The following is a 17,283-nucleotide window of genomic DNA, read 5'->3' on the forward strand; positions in this document are numbered from 1 at the left end:
AGAAAAGAGTTCAACAAATCAAAAATAGACCTTTCAGAATGCAGGAAAACTAACCTTTTTTTTTTATTAAGATCAAGCAATCACAACTGAAGTCATCAATAAAGGTTTATTACTGCTTGAACTAACACTTTTAGTGGTCATAGGAAGATAGGAAGGGTCAATACTCTTCTCAATCTACACTAATGATTTCAAGGATGTTTTCAAACACTGATTATCCTGTTATGTTGCATGCATGCAGCCAGCATAATTCAATAAAGGCCTCTATAGATTATAAATTATAGATCTATAAGAGTCTAATCCTGTTTTTTTTTTCTTTCTCAGTGGTGGAGTTTGAAACAAGAAAGGTCAGAAAGAAAAGTCCTACTGAGAAAGTCTTAGTACTGAACAGCTAGGGCAAATCAATTGAAAATTGGGCTCTACAATCAATAAGACACAGCATAAGACACAGACACTGCACTTTCAGCACTTTTGGGTAAAGCTGAACAGATTTGAAATTTGAATCCATGTGAGCTAAGGCCAATTCAGTAATTATTTTATGTACATTTTAATCACAATATTTGGCTTAATTTTCATGGATTTCATGCCCCTCCCTCCTTTTCCAACAAATCTAACAGTACAGTCTCAATAAAATAACATATTAATTCATTAACTATACAAGAAAATCCACTAATTTTCGTTCCTATCCACTAGTGGCAATCCACGAAAATTGGCTATCATAAATTTTGGTAATTCCACGATGCTTCATATTTTGAAGAAGCATATTCAAATATCGCCATATAAAGTATCAATTTAAAGTTTCAGGAAATCCACTACAGAAATCTAGATTATGATACATATTTACAAAATAAGAAGTTACTAATGTTTATAAATACATTTAAAATGCTTACAAACTACAGGTATATACATGTATATAGTGTCTTTTACCGAGAAACATTTTTTGGTTGTTTTGCACAAAACATTTCAAGGTCTATCTTTTTTTATAACCATTGATTAAGACTGTAAACTTTTTCAAAGTGTCAGCTCTTAAATGTTTGTATAGGCTATTATTTAGCTATTTTTCAACTTTTGACAACTAAATCAATTGTTTGTAATTGTTAGGTTTATAAGGCAGCTAGTATTTACTGTTCTTCAGTTCTATCACTGGCTAAGGACTTCTCAATAACAAATTGTCTGCTCTGACAACTTCAGATTCTGTTGTGCAAACCAAAGTTTGAGTTTGAATCTTGATCAAAACAGTACTATCAACTTGACTTTAGAAGCAAGTTCTCCTTAAAAGACCTGCAAAACCATTGCTTCAATGTGTTACATTATACGCAAGAAAGTTGTGGCAATTGTCTAGGGAACCCTTTACTTCTATTACCAAACAAGAAATCTTTTTCTTTTAGAAATACATTAGAAAGCATTAATGGTAAACAATGGTAAATGAGTTCAAAATTTTAAGCTCAAACAGATCAACCTATTGAGTTATAGTGCTAACTGCATTATATCAGATAAATTCAGTTGAAACCTTCAGGACTTCGACCAATTCTTGCCAAGTACCAGTTCTTGCCAATGCTTTAAAATATTCACAATTTAATATGCTGGCAAGAATAGGTACTTTGCAAGAATTGGTCTTGGGCAAGTATGGAATTGAACTCTAAAGTTTAAGTTCTATGATCAAACAAACCTGTTGAGTTGTAGTGCTAACTCTCCACTGGCAATCTTGATAAGTTGCTGCACATCGTTGTGTAAGAGTCCTTCTGTCTTCTGCCCGTTCAGTGACTCTATAAGGTCCCCTACCTTGATGCCTTCTACGTATGCCTTACTATTCGGGTTGATCTGAAGATACAGAAAAGAGAATGATCTGTGATTAATTCTGGATCAAGATTTTGTACACAAAGAGGGGCTGGAGTAGAAAAATGTTTGCAGTGGCTGGAAGTGAGTTTGTGTGGTGGAGAAAAAACACATGGACAAGGTATAGACCATGTCTGACCTGCCAAATGGTAATTAAGATTCATATATACATATCTAAGGAAGGTCATATGGCAGGGAAATCTTTTACTCCTCTTACCAAAAAAATCACATACAACAATGGTACTGTATTTATAAAGAAAACATATTTAGAGAAGCACAAAAAAATGTTTTTCTTCTCAACATCATTAACACAAAACTAAATACCAGTACAACACAGGATGCACTGCTTAACCACTAGGACAATATAATCAGAATTTTTTTTTTCACTTTGCACTGATCTATTGTACAGCAGCAACATTTGTTTACAGTATGTTTCCATGGCAATGCTCCTGACTGCTAGACAGCAAGAACATGTATACAGAAGACAATCAGAGGCAGCTGGGCAGACATCTTCTGATTCTTAAACAACCATCATTCTGTGTTGCTCATAACAGGTTCCCCTTGTTACTCAGAACTGTGGAATGTTTTGAATTTTACATCCATGCTGTCAGTGATGAATCAAGAGATTCATTTAACTCTTATCAGATGCTTCCATTTTTTTTGTTGGTAAAAATATTGCTCTTAACAAAAAATACAAGGGAGTGAAAATGATTTTAAAAGCATTTAAGTTGTGCAGTAATGCACATATCTATCTGCAAGCAGACATCTAAAAATACACATCATATATAAAGCTGCTGATGTAAGAATACATGTTGAAATTCATTAAACGTTTTACTCAGAATCCAAACTGAATCACCGATTAAAAAACCAAAGACCAAACAATCTTTTATATTTACTACAAGAAAGGTGTTTAGCCAAAAGCCATGCACAAACTTTATTTATCATTAGAAGTAATTAGGCAACTGCAGCATACATTTTCTTATATCTTAATTTATGTGTCAATTTACCATCTGGCACTAATGTATATACATGACTCAATAAAAAACAGATAGTAGTATTTATAAAGTTTACTGATGTTTCTGACAGGTTAAAAACTTAGAATTGTTGTCATTGCCACAACATGCCAAGTATTTTTCTCTTCATTTTGGTCTAAAGTCTTCATGAATCAATAATCAATATCAGCCTATCACAATAAATAAAAAGATCTGCAGATTGCAAGTTTTCTTTGCATAAATCTTGCACGTTTATGCCAACACTCATCAAAAGGATGAGTACATACATATCCTAGTGATTCCCGATCGGTGTCCTTATTTCACAGGTCATTCTCTTTGTTGTTAAATGGATTTACACCAACGTCAATATCAGAGTACAAATAAGGGGCCCTCTTGTAGTAACTGGATAATAGCAACAGGAGCTTACCGAAGAAATCAGAAGTTGTAAAATGGTTAATGGCTTGACAGTGTAAGAAATAGGTGTATAATTTATCTAGGTCCACAACACCTGCAAGGTGAACAAACTACAGACGATTGTTTAGTAATGCCAACAATTACATTCAGTCAAGTCTTTTTGATTTGAAGGTTGGTTTTAAAAGTTTGTCCAAACCAGAAGCACAACAATACACCAGTCTGTGTGAAGGGGACTGCCATTCATGGTCACACCTTGCAATATAAACCTTTCACTAGCAAAAAGCTTCAAGCCCCTTTAAGACCTTCAACAAATACCAAGAAACTGTTCGTTGGCCGTGATTGTTGTGAAGTGTCAATACAACCTGTTTCTTCTGACCCATAGCAGTAACCAATGCAAAATGACAAAACATGTTTTTGAGTAATCTGACAATTAAAACAATTGCGAATAGAAGAACATTGTATAATTTTTTGCAGCAAATTGATCTTGGCGTTAAACCTGCATACAAAACAAAATATTGATATTCCTTGATCGTATGAAATAGTATAAGTTCAAGGTTTTTAAAGATTTTAATCAGAAAGGAAGTGCATTAAAGTCATTCTGGGTTTTTTTTTTTTTTTAAATTAATTTTATCTGTATCCATAAATCAATATCTTTGAAAAATTCAAGAGTCAATGCCTGTAATTGCTTGATAAGTGCATTTTCTCTCCAAGTCTTAGAGTTGTTAGCAATGAGTTTTGTTGACATTAGAATGTGAAAATACTTATTGCCCTACCATCCATTAAAAGATAAGTTGACTGCATCCTTAAGTAAAAAATGCAATTTTATCTTCTTCTGGATTTCAAACAACCATTTTGCACCTAATTCCCTTTCCTCACCCAATCCATCAGAGGAATTCCTTGGTCTATCTTTAAACTAAACATGCTGAATTGACAAGTTTGATTTGAGCGATTTACTTTTCCTCTTTTTTTTTTGTTTAACCCTTTCTCTAAACTAATAGGCTCACCTGTCAGAAGGATAGAGGAAATAATAAAACTGGTATTGGTGTGACAACTTACAAGAAGGTCTGCTAGATAATACAAACTGTTGGAATGCAGGGATCCGTGCACTCTGTGCTGCCGTCTGCTCCTGCTAGGAAATCATGGAGAGATGGAGACAATGCTTGGAAACCAAACAGTGCACAAAGGTGCTTCATACTCTTCAAGTTTATTGAGCAGTAAATAAAATCTTTAATTACTTATAACTAGGTACAAGGGAATCAATTCCAAAAGGATTTCATACTCATCATTTTCAGAAATGATAATTGAACTGACAAATTTCTTAAAGGCTTCTGCTCAGAAACAACCAGGTTCTCAGTCAAGTTGTTTCATTGGAATGTACAGTTTATATGTATATAGGTTAGATGGTTCAAGTGCAAGGTGCTCATGAAGTAACCCTGTATTGAAAATATGAGTTTATAAACATCAATTTCTAATGATCCATAGTGTATACTTTATACTACCAGTATTGCAAAACTGAGTATATTAAATAATGCCAGCATCTATTGAATAATCTCAGAAATTTGCTAGAAATTTATCTTTCAGATGATTCATTAAAAGATATGAGGGCTGAAAAAAAAAAAGAATCATGACAGAAATCTAAATCAGAGTCCAATGTACACCAGATGCTTAGCTAAATAAAAAACATCAAAGACCCCTAAATAACATGTAAATAGGTTATCGTACAGGAACGTCTCTTGACTTCTTTCATACTTCTGAGCATATGTCTTTGTCATAATCAATCAGAGTCTTGGAGCAACAAGACATCATCATATTTTTGCAGGGTGAGGAAAAATCTTCTCTTCCGCCTTGAGATACTGTAGCTTAGTGATGCTACAAATAAGACTTTATCTGATCATCTGTTGAGCCTGGAGCTGAGGTTACCCTCTGACAGGTGAATAGAGGGTGTAATTGTGGCTATAACAACTTCCTGTTTGTGAGGGATGGAGGCGACCCCCTACATAAGGTTAAAGGATCTTCATCACCAAAGTGTCACATTTTTCCTTCAGGAATAAATTCCCATCACATAAAAAACTCACAAAAGGAGATAACCTCATACTGCCAGTATCTGTGTTATAAACAGTTATTCCTCCCAAAAATATAATTACTTTATCCACACTTAGGGCAATAAAAAATACCAATAACATGATGAATGCCTTGAAGGCAATAAATCAATAAGTGTAGTACTAGACCTATCTTCTCTTTAAAATTTTGTGGAGATCTTGACACCCTTTCAAGGAGGTCAAATTTTTAATTACTCACTTTAAGTGTTCAAAGGTTATCTTTGAAGCAATCTTTTATCAGTACAGAAGTTATTCTGATGATGTACATATGATGAAGACCAGACCAGTGAATTCTAACAACAATTGTGACTGATGAGAAAAGATGCAACATACTATGCTACATGAATATTTGTTTTTCTTTTATAAACATTAATGTAAAAATTGTTCAGTCTGCAAAGAAAAAACTAGTTATTCATGTGATACATTAAGGAAACAAGTTAGGAACTGGTTTTCAAACTTGGCCAAAGTTTTTGCATATAGATTTCAAGACACTGAAGCTGAACTAAACCCATGTCCCTGCAATAAGTGATGGTCAATATTCTACCAATATTCATCACAAAGGTGTAAAGAATTCAATAGCTATGTTTAGTTATGCATTGTATTTTATAAGTAAAACCTTTCTCCTCATTAAAACTCTTACCCTCTGCAGTGCTGTAGAACAATAGGCTATTTTGCATACATGCGTGTACATTGTCGGATGAAAATGTTATTGTCATCATTATGTTTGCAAAACAAATTGGCAATGCAATGATATTTAAACTATTTTGTTCACACATCTACACAAAATAGTTTGAAACAATGATATCAATTTGCTGAACACACAAACAGGATAATAAGAGATATGCACTAACTACAGCTTATCCAGACACAGTACTGAATGCCGAACAAAGAGATCCCTGCATTCTAGAACACATGTTCAAGCTTAAACCATTAAACCAAAATTGGCAATTCAATAATCCATAACTATATGTATATAAATATCTACTGAATGTAAGAAGAAAGGTCAAAGGGGTATTTAGTAGGAATTGCAGAAAATACGCAGGACACTGAACTACTGGAACCAAAGGAATGTTTAAATGGATCAAGTTCTGATCGTGTTGATCAAAGGAATTATACTTATTGCAAGACCCCAATGCATTCTTGTGTTTCTTAAATGCTGAACTTCATTTGACTACATTTGAAATGTCATATGTGTTCCTTGATCCATTCTTAAATTTCATTAAGTCATGTTTTTAATTGATCCACATCTATGAGCTTAGATGTAAAGTTATGATTAATACAGGGTAGGACGATTGCAAAAGTATGTTATTTCAAATCACCTACAACAAAATAAACTTGAAATACTCTGGGATGGATGTTTCTGCATACTTTAATATCCATAAATTCTTGCTCTTCTCTTTTTCCCTTCTCCAAAAATATATATTTTCTCAGAATTGTTTGATGTTTTGCACTTGCAATGCCATATCTCCCAGTAGGACTCTAAATCATGCAATCAATCCTTGTAAAAACAAATTCTTTCTTAAAGCATTTACTGAACACAAATTGAATCACATATACAAGCAGTGAAGATAATAGAGAATGGTGACGAGAGCGTAAGATAAAAAACTTTTACAAAATGCTCTTTTCCTCATAACTATTGACATGCAAGGTCAATTTTTCCACATCCTGTAATCTGAACAGAAAAGATATGCATTATAGCCATTTAATAAGGATCAAAAGCAATTTCATGCAAGTCAGCATAATAACCTTGATAACTTACTTTTTCTCCATAAAAATCCAATTTGCACACAAAACACACACAAAACACCTTTAAATCCTAAGAGCGATGTGAACAAGAAGGCACTATGTAAAACCAGAAATCCGGTTGTCTGTTTTGTCTGATACGATCAGGGTCCAATTTCAAATCACTCTTTTCTTTTGTCAAAATCTACCTTTCATCATCCTGTCCGCCTTCCTTGTTATTGTAACTAATCCAAAAATCAAAAAAGGCACTACCAAGTTGTGGCCCAAACAAGGCCCAAGGGGTGTTACCACAGCAAGAGAACTGTGTGTGGGGACCAACAAAAGTAAAATGAAAGCAAGAATAAACTTGGTAAGTCTAAACTTGGTATAGTGCACGATAAATCTCTTTTTTTTTCTTATTTCAATACATCAATAAAGAAATACACGCAAGACATTTAACTTTGTCAAACAATGACTCACGATTGTAAAACTGCATGTGACAGGTTTCTAGGATGTGCTGTTTAGAGGTTTAATTATATCACAATACATGTTCTAGAGCACCGGGGTTTTAATATGAAGCTTCGACTTACACAATGGGTCAGAGAGGTGAGAATATTTGCACACAATAAACAGCTAGAATCTGCAAGACAAACAGATAATGAGATAAGCACCTTGTTTCTTCATTACAAACCCAAATCAAAAGACCTCTTTACTGATTGCCTTTGATCCTAATGAATTAAAAGAGTTAGGTTCATAATTGCCTTCTTGTGGGGGAAGTGAAGCTATGTACAGCAAAACAAATCTTCAAGCAAATAAACATGTTTTTGTAAATGCAGAGCTTGATCAGCATAAAAAGACCATCATATCTTAATCTGGCATTTATGTCTTTTTTCCAACATCTATCATTTATCCAAATCTTGATTTTTCACATCATTCATATTTTAAAATTCACTTTTTAATCTCAGAGATTTCAGACTTCATAAAAAATGTTCTTATCTGGGTGGTTCCAGAGTGGAGCTACGTGCAACTGAACAAGGTTGCAAACACTGACGCAACCAAAAGTCTGCAAATTTGCTATGACCTAGCTGCCATGACAAATACAATGTCCTTCACTTGACAATTTTTATCATTGATTCATCGATTCATGGCCTGAATCTGAAGACTTATGACACAAAACTCCATTCATCTGCCAAAAGTAGCTAAAAATACTTTTTCGAATTAAAAAAGTTTTTAGGTGCAAATGCTCTCTCTCTCTCTCTCTCTCTCTCTCTCATATATTCAATGGGGCATTCCCCTACTGCAGCAGTTACATCCCCTTTAACTTCGATTCAATTTAGCAGCACATGCTCTCAAAACTGCTTCTTGATTATTTTGCCATTTCTGAAATTCTTTGATAATCATGCCAGAATGTTTTCCACAGACAGGCCCTGCTAGAGGTTTGATGCACTAGGGTTATCCAGGTGGGACTCGGTTTCCATCCATCAAGATTAATTTCTGAAATTCATGAGGAAAAAGGGGGAAACTGTATTTGCAGGCTCCAGGGGATGATAGTGGAATTTTTTCCCCTCTCTTCTTCATTAATTTTTAAAGTGCTTTACATCTGACAGCTGCACTTTTTCATGTAATGAAATGTAATGAAGCAGTGTTTCTGGAAGGAACACAAAGAAAGGGAACATCTCAAAGATGTCATTTGTGGAATGGAAACACTAAAATTTATTTTGTATAGTAAATACATGTACTTATATACCGGTAGTATATGAAACAATCATTTTTATACCGGTATATATATTTTCTGTCCATAGAAGAAGTTGCAATATCCAACATGTCAAATGACAAATCATTCACAACTGAACATTGTGCCATTTTTAATGTGACTTTTAAGTCACTTTTTATACATATTTGTCATTGATTAAATATTTTTTTTTTACAGGGAACATGCTATAAAAATTTTCCTTTTAGAGCGCTTCCAATTCACAGCAGAGAAAGCAAGATAGTGAGAGAGAAAAAAATACCCAATCGTCTAGTAAGATATCAAAGAGATCCGTCAAAGTCCTTCAAAGATAGAGGAAAAGTGGAATCCTGGAAGTATTGCAACCAGACTACCAGTAACCTTGACAATGTCTTCCGTCTTACACCTCTGTAAAATCTCTTCACAGCTGAGGTAAACAATTAATTAGTGCTGTCGACCTTTCATGCGCCACTTTGCCAACATGTGTTTTCTGTTTTTTAACCATTTTTAGCCTCTACGGTTTAGCCAGTGCAATTTGTAAAGGGAGAAGATCCACTTCAGGTTTTATGGCCAACAATCAAAAGTTGTGAAAATCTTATTGTTTGACCTGGTATCCTCCTTCTCTCAATCCATAAAACAAGCATCCCCCATTAGCTTTAATACCCAGCTGAGCAGATTGACCCTCAGGGCTCCATCTCCATGCACTGTGTGTTTGAAAATGCCCTGAAGTGTACACAAATAAGACTACTTCCCAATGCAATATAGGCATTTTGTACATTCAACAGCAACTAGCCTACCAAATGTCACCAAACGATAACTTCAACAGAAGTCATACAATCTTCAAATGTATTAAAGGCATGTTGTATATTCAACTACACAAAGTGTTTCCTACCAAATTGACTAATTTCTTCCTGAGAACAGACTACAAATTTCAAAACCTGATGGCTTCACTAGATTCATGTATTTTGGACTATTAAAAGTACCAACTTCAGAATGATACAAGACTAAGGTTGAATGGTAGTCTTGAAGGGGTAAAGCTTAGTCTAGCTTGTGAGTGTAGCTGGTGGTATTTCCTATACAACTAGGTCTTTATTGTCTTATAGCCTGTCAGAGACTGAGGTTATGACATCACAGGTTCATTATACTTTATCCGTAACATTAACAACTATAGCCTAATAGGAACTCACACTAATAAAGAAGATACTTGGGACACATTCAAAGTGAATATCTTGGGTTGTGTTGATATTTGGTGATTAATAACCACAAGATCATTACAGTATCTGCATCAGGCATCTTTAGCTGTTAGCATGCTATCATTTTCTTTTCATTGTTATCGATAATATCTTCAAATGAGTACATTGCGGTCACTCAAAAGGTGTATAGAGTATCTATTTAATTGATAAACTTTCACTTAAAAACTTCATAACCTAGCTAACACATAAGTTATCTTACTTGAACATGAAATGTGATAGAGAAATGTAATTGCATTTACGCTGCAATTCTTTGGTAAGAAGTAATCTTTTAACCCAGGAATGTTAAAACATGCACCTATTTGAAGAGGATGATATTTTCCAAATGCATGTGCTGAACAATCTGTAATGCACCCACATATATCAGACAATTGTACATGATAGTTAGGGATGCCCTGCTGAGAAAAGCTGTTTCTATCAGGTGATGGCACAATATGGCTGTCTTAGTGAGAACAGGCCCACACTCAATTATCTTATCTGAGGCTGATAATTAGGAGAAATTGTGTTCTGAGAGGAAAAGGGGAAGGTGGCCATTGTAGCCACAAAAGAGAAATTAGCCAGCATAAACAAAATGCTTGCACACATACAGGGCTATCTAATCTTCCCCATTCTCAACAGACTAAACAAACTGTGAAGAAGAAATTTCTCCTCAATTGTGTCTCAATTGAATGAATTTCAAAGCTATATATGCATGCTGTTCCCACAATTTCTCTTATTACCAAACAATTTTTTTTTCAAATTGGAATGTTTATTTCAATGCATGGTGCATGATTGTAAGTGTAGTGTTTCGTTTAAAAAATTCTCTCGTTTCACATACATACCCTTCTATGATTATTTAAAAAAAAACAACTTATTTTTAACTTTACAGCCTTACTTTAAGCTAGTCAAGCATTGAAATAAAAAGTAAAAAATTAATAAGTACATGTACTCGAATATTTGTATATAATGAAAACAGGTATCGCTCTAAAGCTCTTTACGGGCCTTTGAACAGTGGTTTATCTGTAATAAATATCACAATACTCATCAGCTGTAGTAAAAACGTACCTACAGGAGAGAAATTCTTATAAAAAGATAAAAAGGAAAACCATTTAATCCTTGTATATATAACCCATAAAAATAGATGTAAATGGCAACTCAAAGGATTTTCTAACAAGAGTTGAATTCTAATCAGAATTACTGACCCTTACAATTGTAATCTAGCCTCGGCCATCTGTTTCATTGAATAACCTCCCATTTGTGAACATAGATAATGATAGATACCTAGTTACAATTATGGAGTATTTAAATCAACCTAGAGCTAGGGAACAGGCTGGAATGCAACTAATTACAAGTAATCGGCAGTTAACATGTGTCTCTGATATACACTTCAACATCTTCCAACATCAAAACCTATTGCAGCAATAGCTGAACCACATGAGAAATTAACATTCTTTTCATTTTCAAATCTTGTAATCCATCAACAAATCTCGAAAATATCATTAAAAGATTTTATACTTACTTCTTCTTTTGTTTGATCAAAATCTCTTTTTTTCGAATTTGAATAATCCCACCACCGAAAAAGAGGAACCCAGTTTCCTCAGCAACTAGCACATATCACATGATGGAAAAAGAAATTCACTGGTGCAGTGACCTCTGAGGTCATCGCCATGGCGTCAGAATCTATTGTCAGAACTTTTTTTTTATTTGGTTGGGATTGTTTCATTGCTGCTGTTCAACTCAATGATAAGAGCAAGCCCCCTCCAAATAGTACTTTAGAAATGAGGATTTTTATTTAGTAACTACAGCACATTAAACTCAGTGTGTAAGCTGCCAGAGCCTAAAAATATTTCAATTAAGACTTCTTCATCTTTCTAATTGACTGCTATTTTTTTTGTGTTAGTCATGCTCTAAATATCTGTACAGCAACGTTAAAATTAAGCAATAAACTTGAAAGACGTGATTATTGGTGTACAAACGGGGATAGGTTACGGCGATATGGCTGATGCTCCTCCAGAAATAGCATCCCCCCAATGTTTAAATATATCAGCCCCTCACTGCCAAGATACACACAGTCATGATGTGATTATTCTGCAACAAGCAGACGTCATTCAGACTCAACTCTTTAAAGTCTTAAAGTAAAAAGGGTGGATCCATTGCACATCTTGAAGCCAGAAAATGAATTTACTGACAATGATCAAAGTGCTTTATTGAACTAATAGAATAACTCTGCACCACGATATATACCGGTATTGATAGGTTTATACATGTATTTACAAAAAAAAAGCTTTTAAATTTAAATAATATTTTTTATTTCATTTTTTTTTTTAAGTCACCCCCCAAAAAAAACAGAATTCAAAAAAGACTTAAAAGAAATTGCTGAGACATTGATTTCAAACACTTCAACTTAAAAAAAAAAAAAAAAAGATAACCCTGAACAAACGAGATATTTACAGGTCTCATTTCACACCTGCATGTGCATGCATGTGCAGCTTCACCGGCGGCCTGCAGTAGACAGTCATTATATCATCCCAGATACAACTGTGTTGGCAAGAGCTCCAATCTAACTGTGATCTGCAACCTGTACAGTGAATACACAGCAGCCAAAAATGTCTCATTAATAATCTCATATTCTGTTCAATCATATTGCTCTAAACTTTAATCGCTGATGAAAATATAACAGGTTCTTATAAATGGCTATTTGTTTAAAAGTTTGGGGTTTTTTTTTAAATCAATATATGCTGGTAATTTTCCCAGTTAAAACAAACAGTTGGAGGAATTCATCATATTACCTTCGCTTCAAACAGAAAAAAAAAAAATTCATAGCGTAATGAATAAACAGGCTTTCCAAAATAATTACTTCCTCCTAGCAAAGGGTCATAGTTAGGTAAAACTCGATAGGGTCAAAGAGTTACACTACAATTACATGTCTCCTAATGAATTTACTGAACTGTATTTTTTTCTATTTGGTTATGCCATTTTACATACTCGTTTGGTATTCATCCACCTAAGCCACTTGACCCCACCTTAAATAATCTCCATATAAACGTCAGTCTGCCAAAACCAAACTAACAGATCATAAGGTCTCATAAAGTTATGCAAAGCCATGCATGGTCAATTGCCAGAGTCTGTATGCATTTTACATTTGGAGTCGTAAATCAGACATGTTCTTGCCAATCCTTAGCAAATAATTCTTAATAAGAGGGAATCTTGTTATTTGCCAATCCAGGAACCAACATCTCAACAGTAAAAAATAATTGTTTTTCACTGCACAATATTCTCTCTCTCATTCTTTTTTTGCTGATCATTCATTCATTTAACATGCAGAATTAAGAACCAAGAAATAGTAATTAAATCCAGAATGAGTCAAAACTGTCAAAAATTGCAGCATACAATGAATAAAGAACTTGCTGACACATAGGGTCCCTACAGGAACGGTAGTAAACCTTTCAAAACAATGAGTTACTTTTCTTTGATAATAAAAATAGCTATTCCTTTTCTTTCATCTAAAAAGTGTGGGGGGTTTTCACCAAACCAACAGCTCTATGTTAAATGCTTTTTCAATATTTGTATTTCAGCTTGAATATACAGCAGGCTGCATTATGACCTGAAGGGTGTATTTCATCTGGAAAACCAGGAAGATCCCTCTAAGTCAGCCTAAAATGATAGACAAACAAAAATTCCTCACTCCACTGCTAAAACCCATCCAGGAGAGGGTTAATGAACTGTGTAATAGCATTAAGTCAGTCTGTTGCTGGCTCTTCCTTTGCCAACCATGATTAATAAATATGTAACTAAATAACTAACATGTGGTAAAATAATCACCGCAAAAGGGAAACAATTTGGATTAATATTAATTTTTTAATAGTGAAAATAAAAAAAGTTGGCATTTGGGCAGTATGATGCAACAACAATTTTTGCAAAAAAAATAATTTATCATGAAGTCAGTCATTGAATAGGAAAGTTAAACAGACAACACCTTTGATACACAAAACAGAAGTCACTTACGGAAAACACTTGAGTGTCAAGCTTGTCTACAACAGAAGTTGATTCAACTCAAGAGATTGAAGAACTTCGTTATCTCTTAGATGTATATGTACAATTCAATGCATAAAAACAAGGAGATCTGAATCTTTTCAGAGCTGTGCCTTTACCCAAATAAATTTTTCTCCCTCCTGTCTTAATCTTGAAAAAATATCTTGATATCAAATGTTTCAAATTTTATCTATACCGAGAGTCAGGCACAGCCACATGGTTTTTTAGTAAGTTTTTTTTTTTCTATTTTTGCCTTGAGATTTGGTGTACAGTGCAGGAATAAGCCAAAGCCCTACTCGCAGAGCTCTCTCAATCCTCTTTCTGTGCTGAATCACTTTGGGCTGGATCCAATAAGAGATCATCTATTGGATCAGACAAGGCACTATCTCCCCTGAAGAGTTTCCATACTTCCTCATCATCTACCAGATCTTGTTCATGGTGTTCTAATAATTCATTGCAAAAATCTACACTACACATGCACTCTCTCACAGAAAACACATCAGACTAATGCACACAGACATACACACGCTTGCATCTTTTGCGGGCAATATTATTCATAACAATTACCAAGAAATGACACCGGATACCTGTACTGCTACAATTAACACAAGTTGCAATAATAGGATTGCTCAAGCACCGTAATGTATGCTATCTTGAAATTGTCTTCATTATACCTCTCTTTTTTATCATTTTTTCAATGGGCAGTAACAATTGTGTATTGTATTTCATCATATTACAAAGGCACATTTCAAGACTAAAGTTCTTTTACAAAGATAAAGTTGAACTTTACATTATTTCTTTTTGAAGAAAACATTGAAAAGCTACATCATTAGGGGTCTTAATTGACTAATTTTACAACTTTCTCAACTATTCAATACTTGGGCCTTTAAAAATTTTTTGTTCCATACCTGACTGTAATTTCCGGTGGTTTGAAAGAAAAGCAAACAGAGGAGATGGGAGGACTATTCATATTTCAACATTAAAATGTTCTACCATTAATCATTATCTGCTGCCAGGTTTATCAAGGCAAATTTTATCAAATGAGATGAAAAATTTACCAGCTAAATATAGAACTTCTCTGACTATCAGTTCACAAAATACCTATCTACCGACTACCGGAAACTGAACAGCTGAAGTTCATTCAGAATTAGATTTTTTTTCAAGTAGTTTTTGTATCTACTGTCTTTGAATATTAAAATAAGTGTTGACTACCAAGTCGAGAAAAACTGCATTGTTTAAAATATCATTATTTATAAAGCACTTGCTGATTTCATGTAGGTTTAAGAGGATCTTAAAAAATTCTAAGGATCTCTTATATCAGGACTCTATAAGAAAAGTCTTCCTTTGATTCCTATTACAAAGCTATGTCAACTTAAATCATGTAATATCAAAGAAACCTAATTCAAACCTATTTAACCACAATACCAACATGTTTACTTAATTGGGATTATTTCCATTATAAGCCATTTAACAGTTTTAACTGCTGATAGGTTTTAAACCATTGTGAATGCTAACGGAATTAAAGATCAAGATGACATCTTTATCTAACACTTAAATGCTTGAGAACCCATTGTATCAAACATTAAATTTAAAGAGTACCATCGATTTATTAAGACCTGTCATATTTTATATTCATGATGTAAAACTTTGAAAGTCAATAACAAATTTTTAATAAATATTACAACAGTAATTATTTTCTACCCTTAATTAAAGTTTCCCTCTTATCCAACCCACTGTCAAAAATACATACACCATTAAAGATCATTCATTTAAAACTTCAACTACTTTCATATTCAGTGCTAGCTTACAATATTCATATTCCCTTAACCTAATGCAGGTAGTTTGTAACTTCTGAGAAAAAAATTATTGAAAATCTTATTAAATTGCAACTTCAAATAAGTGAAAAATACACACCTTGGCGACTGATATCGGTTCGTTAAATTCCTTTCCACCCTGGATCCTAAATCCCCAGGGTGGCCCACCCTTCAGAACTACGGCATAAGACATCACGTATATTCTCCTAGACCGCCATCAAGTTTATAAACTAAAGAACCAAATGGGAGTAATGTGAAGGTCGTCTACCTGAAGGGAAGCTTGCTTGGCCAAAAATAGATTTACGTTGCAACTTTTCGTGAAAACGTTATTGTATTTTTATCTTATAAACCAAAAGAGTTTTATATTAATTCAACTTTTTTTAAATGTTTATCAAACTGTTTTATAAGAAATCAGGTATTTCGCACATAGTGAATATTGTCCTTTCGGTTCTCCCGTTTTGTCACTGTCAAAATATGATGCAAACGAGTTGTCGAGCTATCTGTTTCCCATTTCAAATAATCAGCATGTAAAAAGATAAGGTTACAAGTGATATCAGTATTTTTCAAATTTCTTTTCTTCACATTTTTAAATATTTTTTCGGGTTTAGATTTTTTTTTCCAACTTCTTCTTTTATCATACTTCCGGTGTCATGGCAGCGCACACACAATAGTTGGATTTCCTGAACTGAGGGGAAAGAATATACACCTATTTTTGTACCATCATGTGTGAGTAATCGTCTAAGTGCCTTGCTTTTCAAATGTAAAAAAACAAAATAAGTATTTATGTTTTCAACGTATTTTTGTTGTTCCATAGAGTTATTTAGCTTTAAAAATGACATGACAACAGAATACATTTGATTTATTTTTATTTTAGAGTCATGTAAATATCTTTGTATCAAAGACAGTTTTGAATGCTCATTTTTTGTAATGAATGCAATTTTAGTGCGCAGAATATCGACAAGTCTCTGGAGAACCTTTTATATTTTCCTATTTAAAGTTGTAAAGAATATTGAGCATGTTGACATAACTTGAATCTTAATATGATCTGTTATAGTCTGTCCCAAGTTATTGCTTCCATCACTTTTTGACGAATTTTAATAAAAATACACATACCTGTTAAAGAAATACAGTTGAAATCGGTAAAAGGGAATATATCCAAGATATCTTCATTGAACAATTATCATTTTTCACTCATAAAAGTTCACAGGAACGAAAACAAATTTCTTACGGAGATTTATAATGGGAAATGTTTACATCTTTTCTCCATTTGGAAGTACTCGGTACACCACGCACAATTTTTCAACGTTATCATCCGGGCTTATTAATGGCTGATGCAATGCGAAACCCGTTTAGACTTTCTATTTATGGATGTATATTGAAACCTGAAGCGGTAGAGGGGGCGTTTCAAAACAGATAATC

General features: G+C 33.8%; 2 protein-coding genes across 36 annotated transcripts in view; one reads left to right on the top strand and one right to left on the bottom strand.

The window, feature by feature from the left end:
• The window catches only part of LOC128165855 (sorbin and SH3 domain-containing protein 1-like), a 67,534-nt gene extending 51,415 nt beyond the window's left edge, over positions 1-16,119 (bottom strand). For 32 of the 35 annotated variants that reach the window (XM_052830739.1, XM_052830753.1, XM_052830736.1 and 29 more), the window contains exons 1-2: positions 15,965-16,119; positions 1,667-1,818 (exon numbers count right to left, since the gene is read on the bottom strand). In XM_052830739.1, the coding sequence (XP_052686699.1) occupies positions 1,667-1,818; positions 15,965-16,057 (245 nt within the window). In that variant the 5' untranslated portion in view covers positions 16,058-16,119. The other 3 variants (XM_052830746.1, XM_052830749.1, XM_052830747.1) reach the window with 3 other exon arrangements.
• A 364-nt stretch (positions 16,120-16,483) lies between these two features.
• The window catches only part of LOC128165858 (rap1 GTPase-GDP dissociation stimulator 1-B-like), a 32,047-nt gene continuing 31,247 nt past the window's right edge, over positions 16,484-17,283 (top strand). The window contains exon 1 of the mRNA XM_052830758.1: positions 16,484-16,590. Within this exon, the coding sequence (XP_052686718.1) occupies positions 16,587-16,590 (4 nt within the window). The 5' untranslated portion in view covers positions 16,484-16,586. The remainder of the gene's footprint in view (positions 16,591-17,283) is intronic.

The sequence above is a fragment of the Crassostrea angulata genome, chromosome 10 (genome assembly GCF_025612915.1).
Source record: "Crassostrea angulata isolate pt1a10 chromosome 10, ASM2561291v2, whole genome shotgun sequence".
Taxonomy (NCBI): domain Eukaryota; kingdom Metazoa; phylum Mollusca; class Bivalvia; order Ostreida; family Ostreidae; genus Magallana; species Magallana angulata.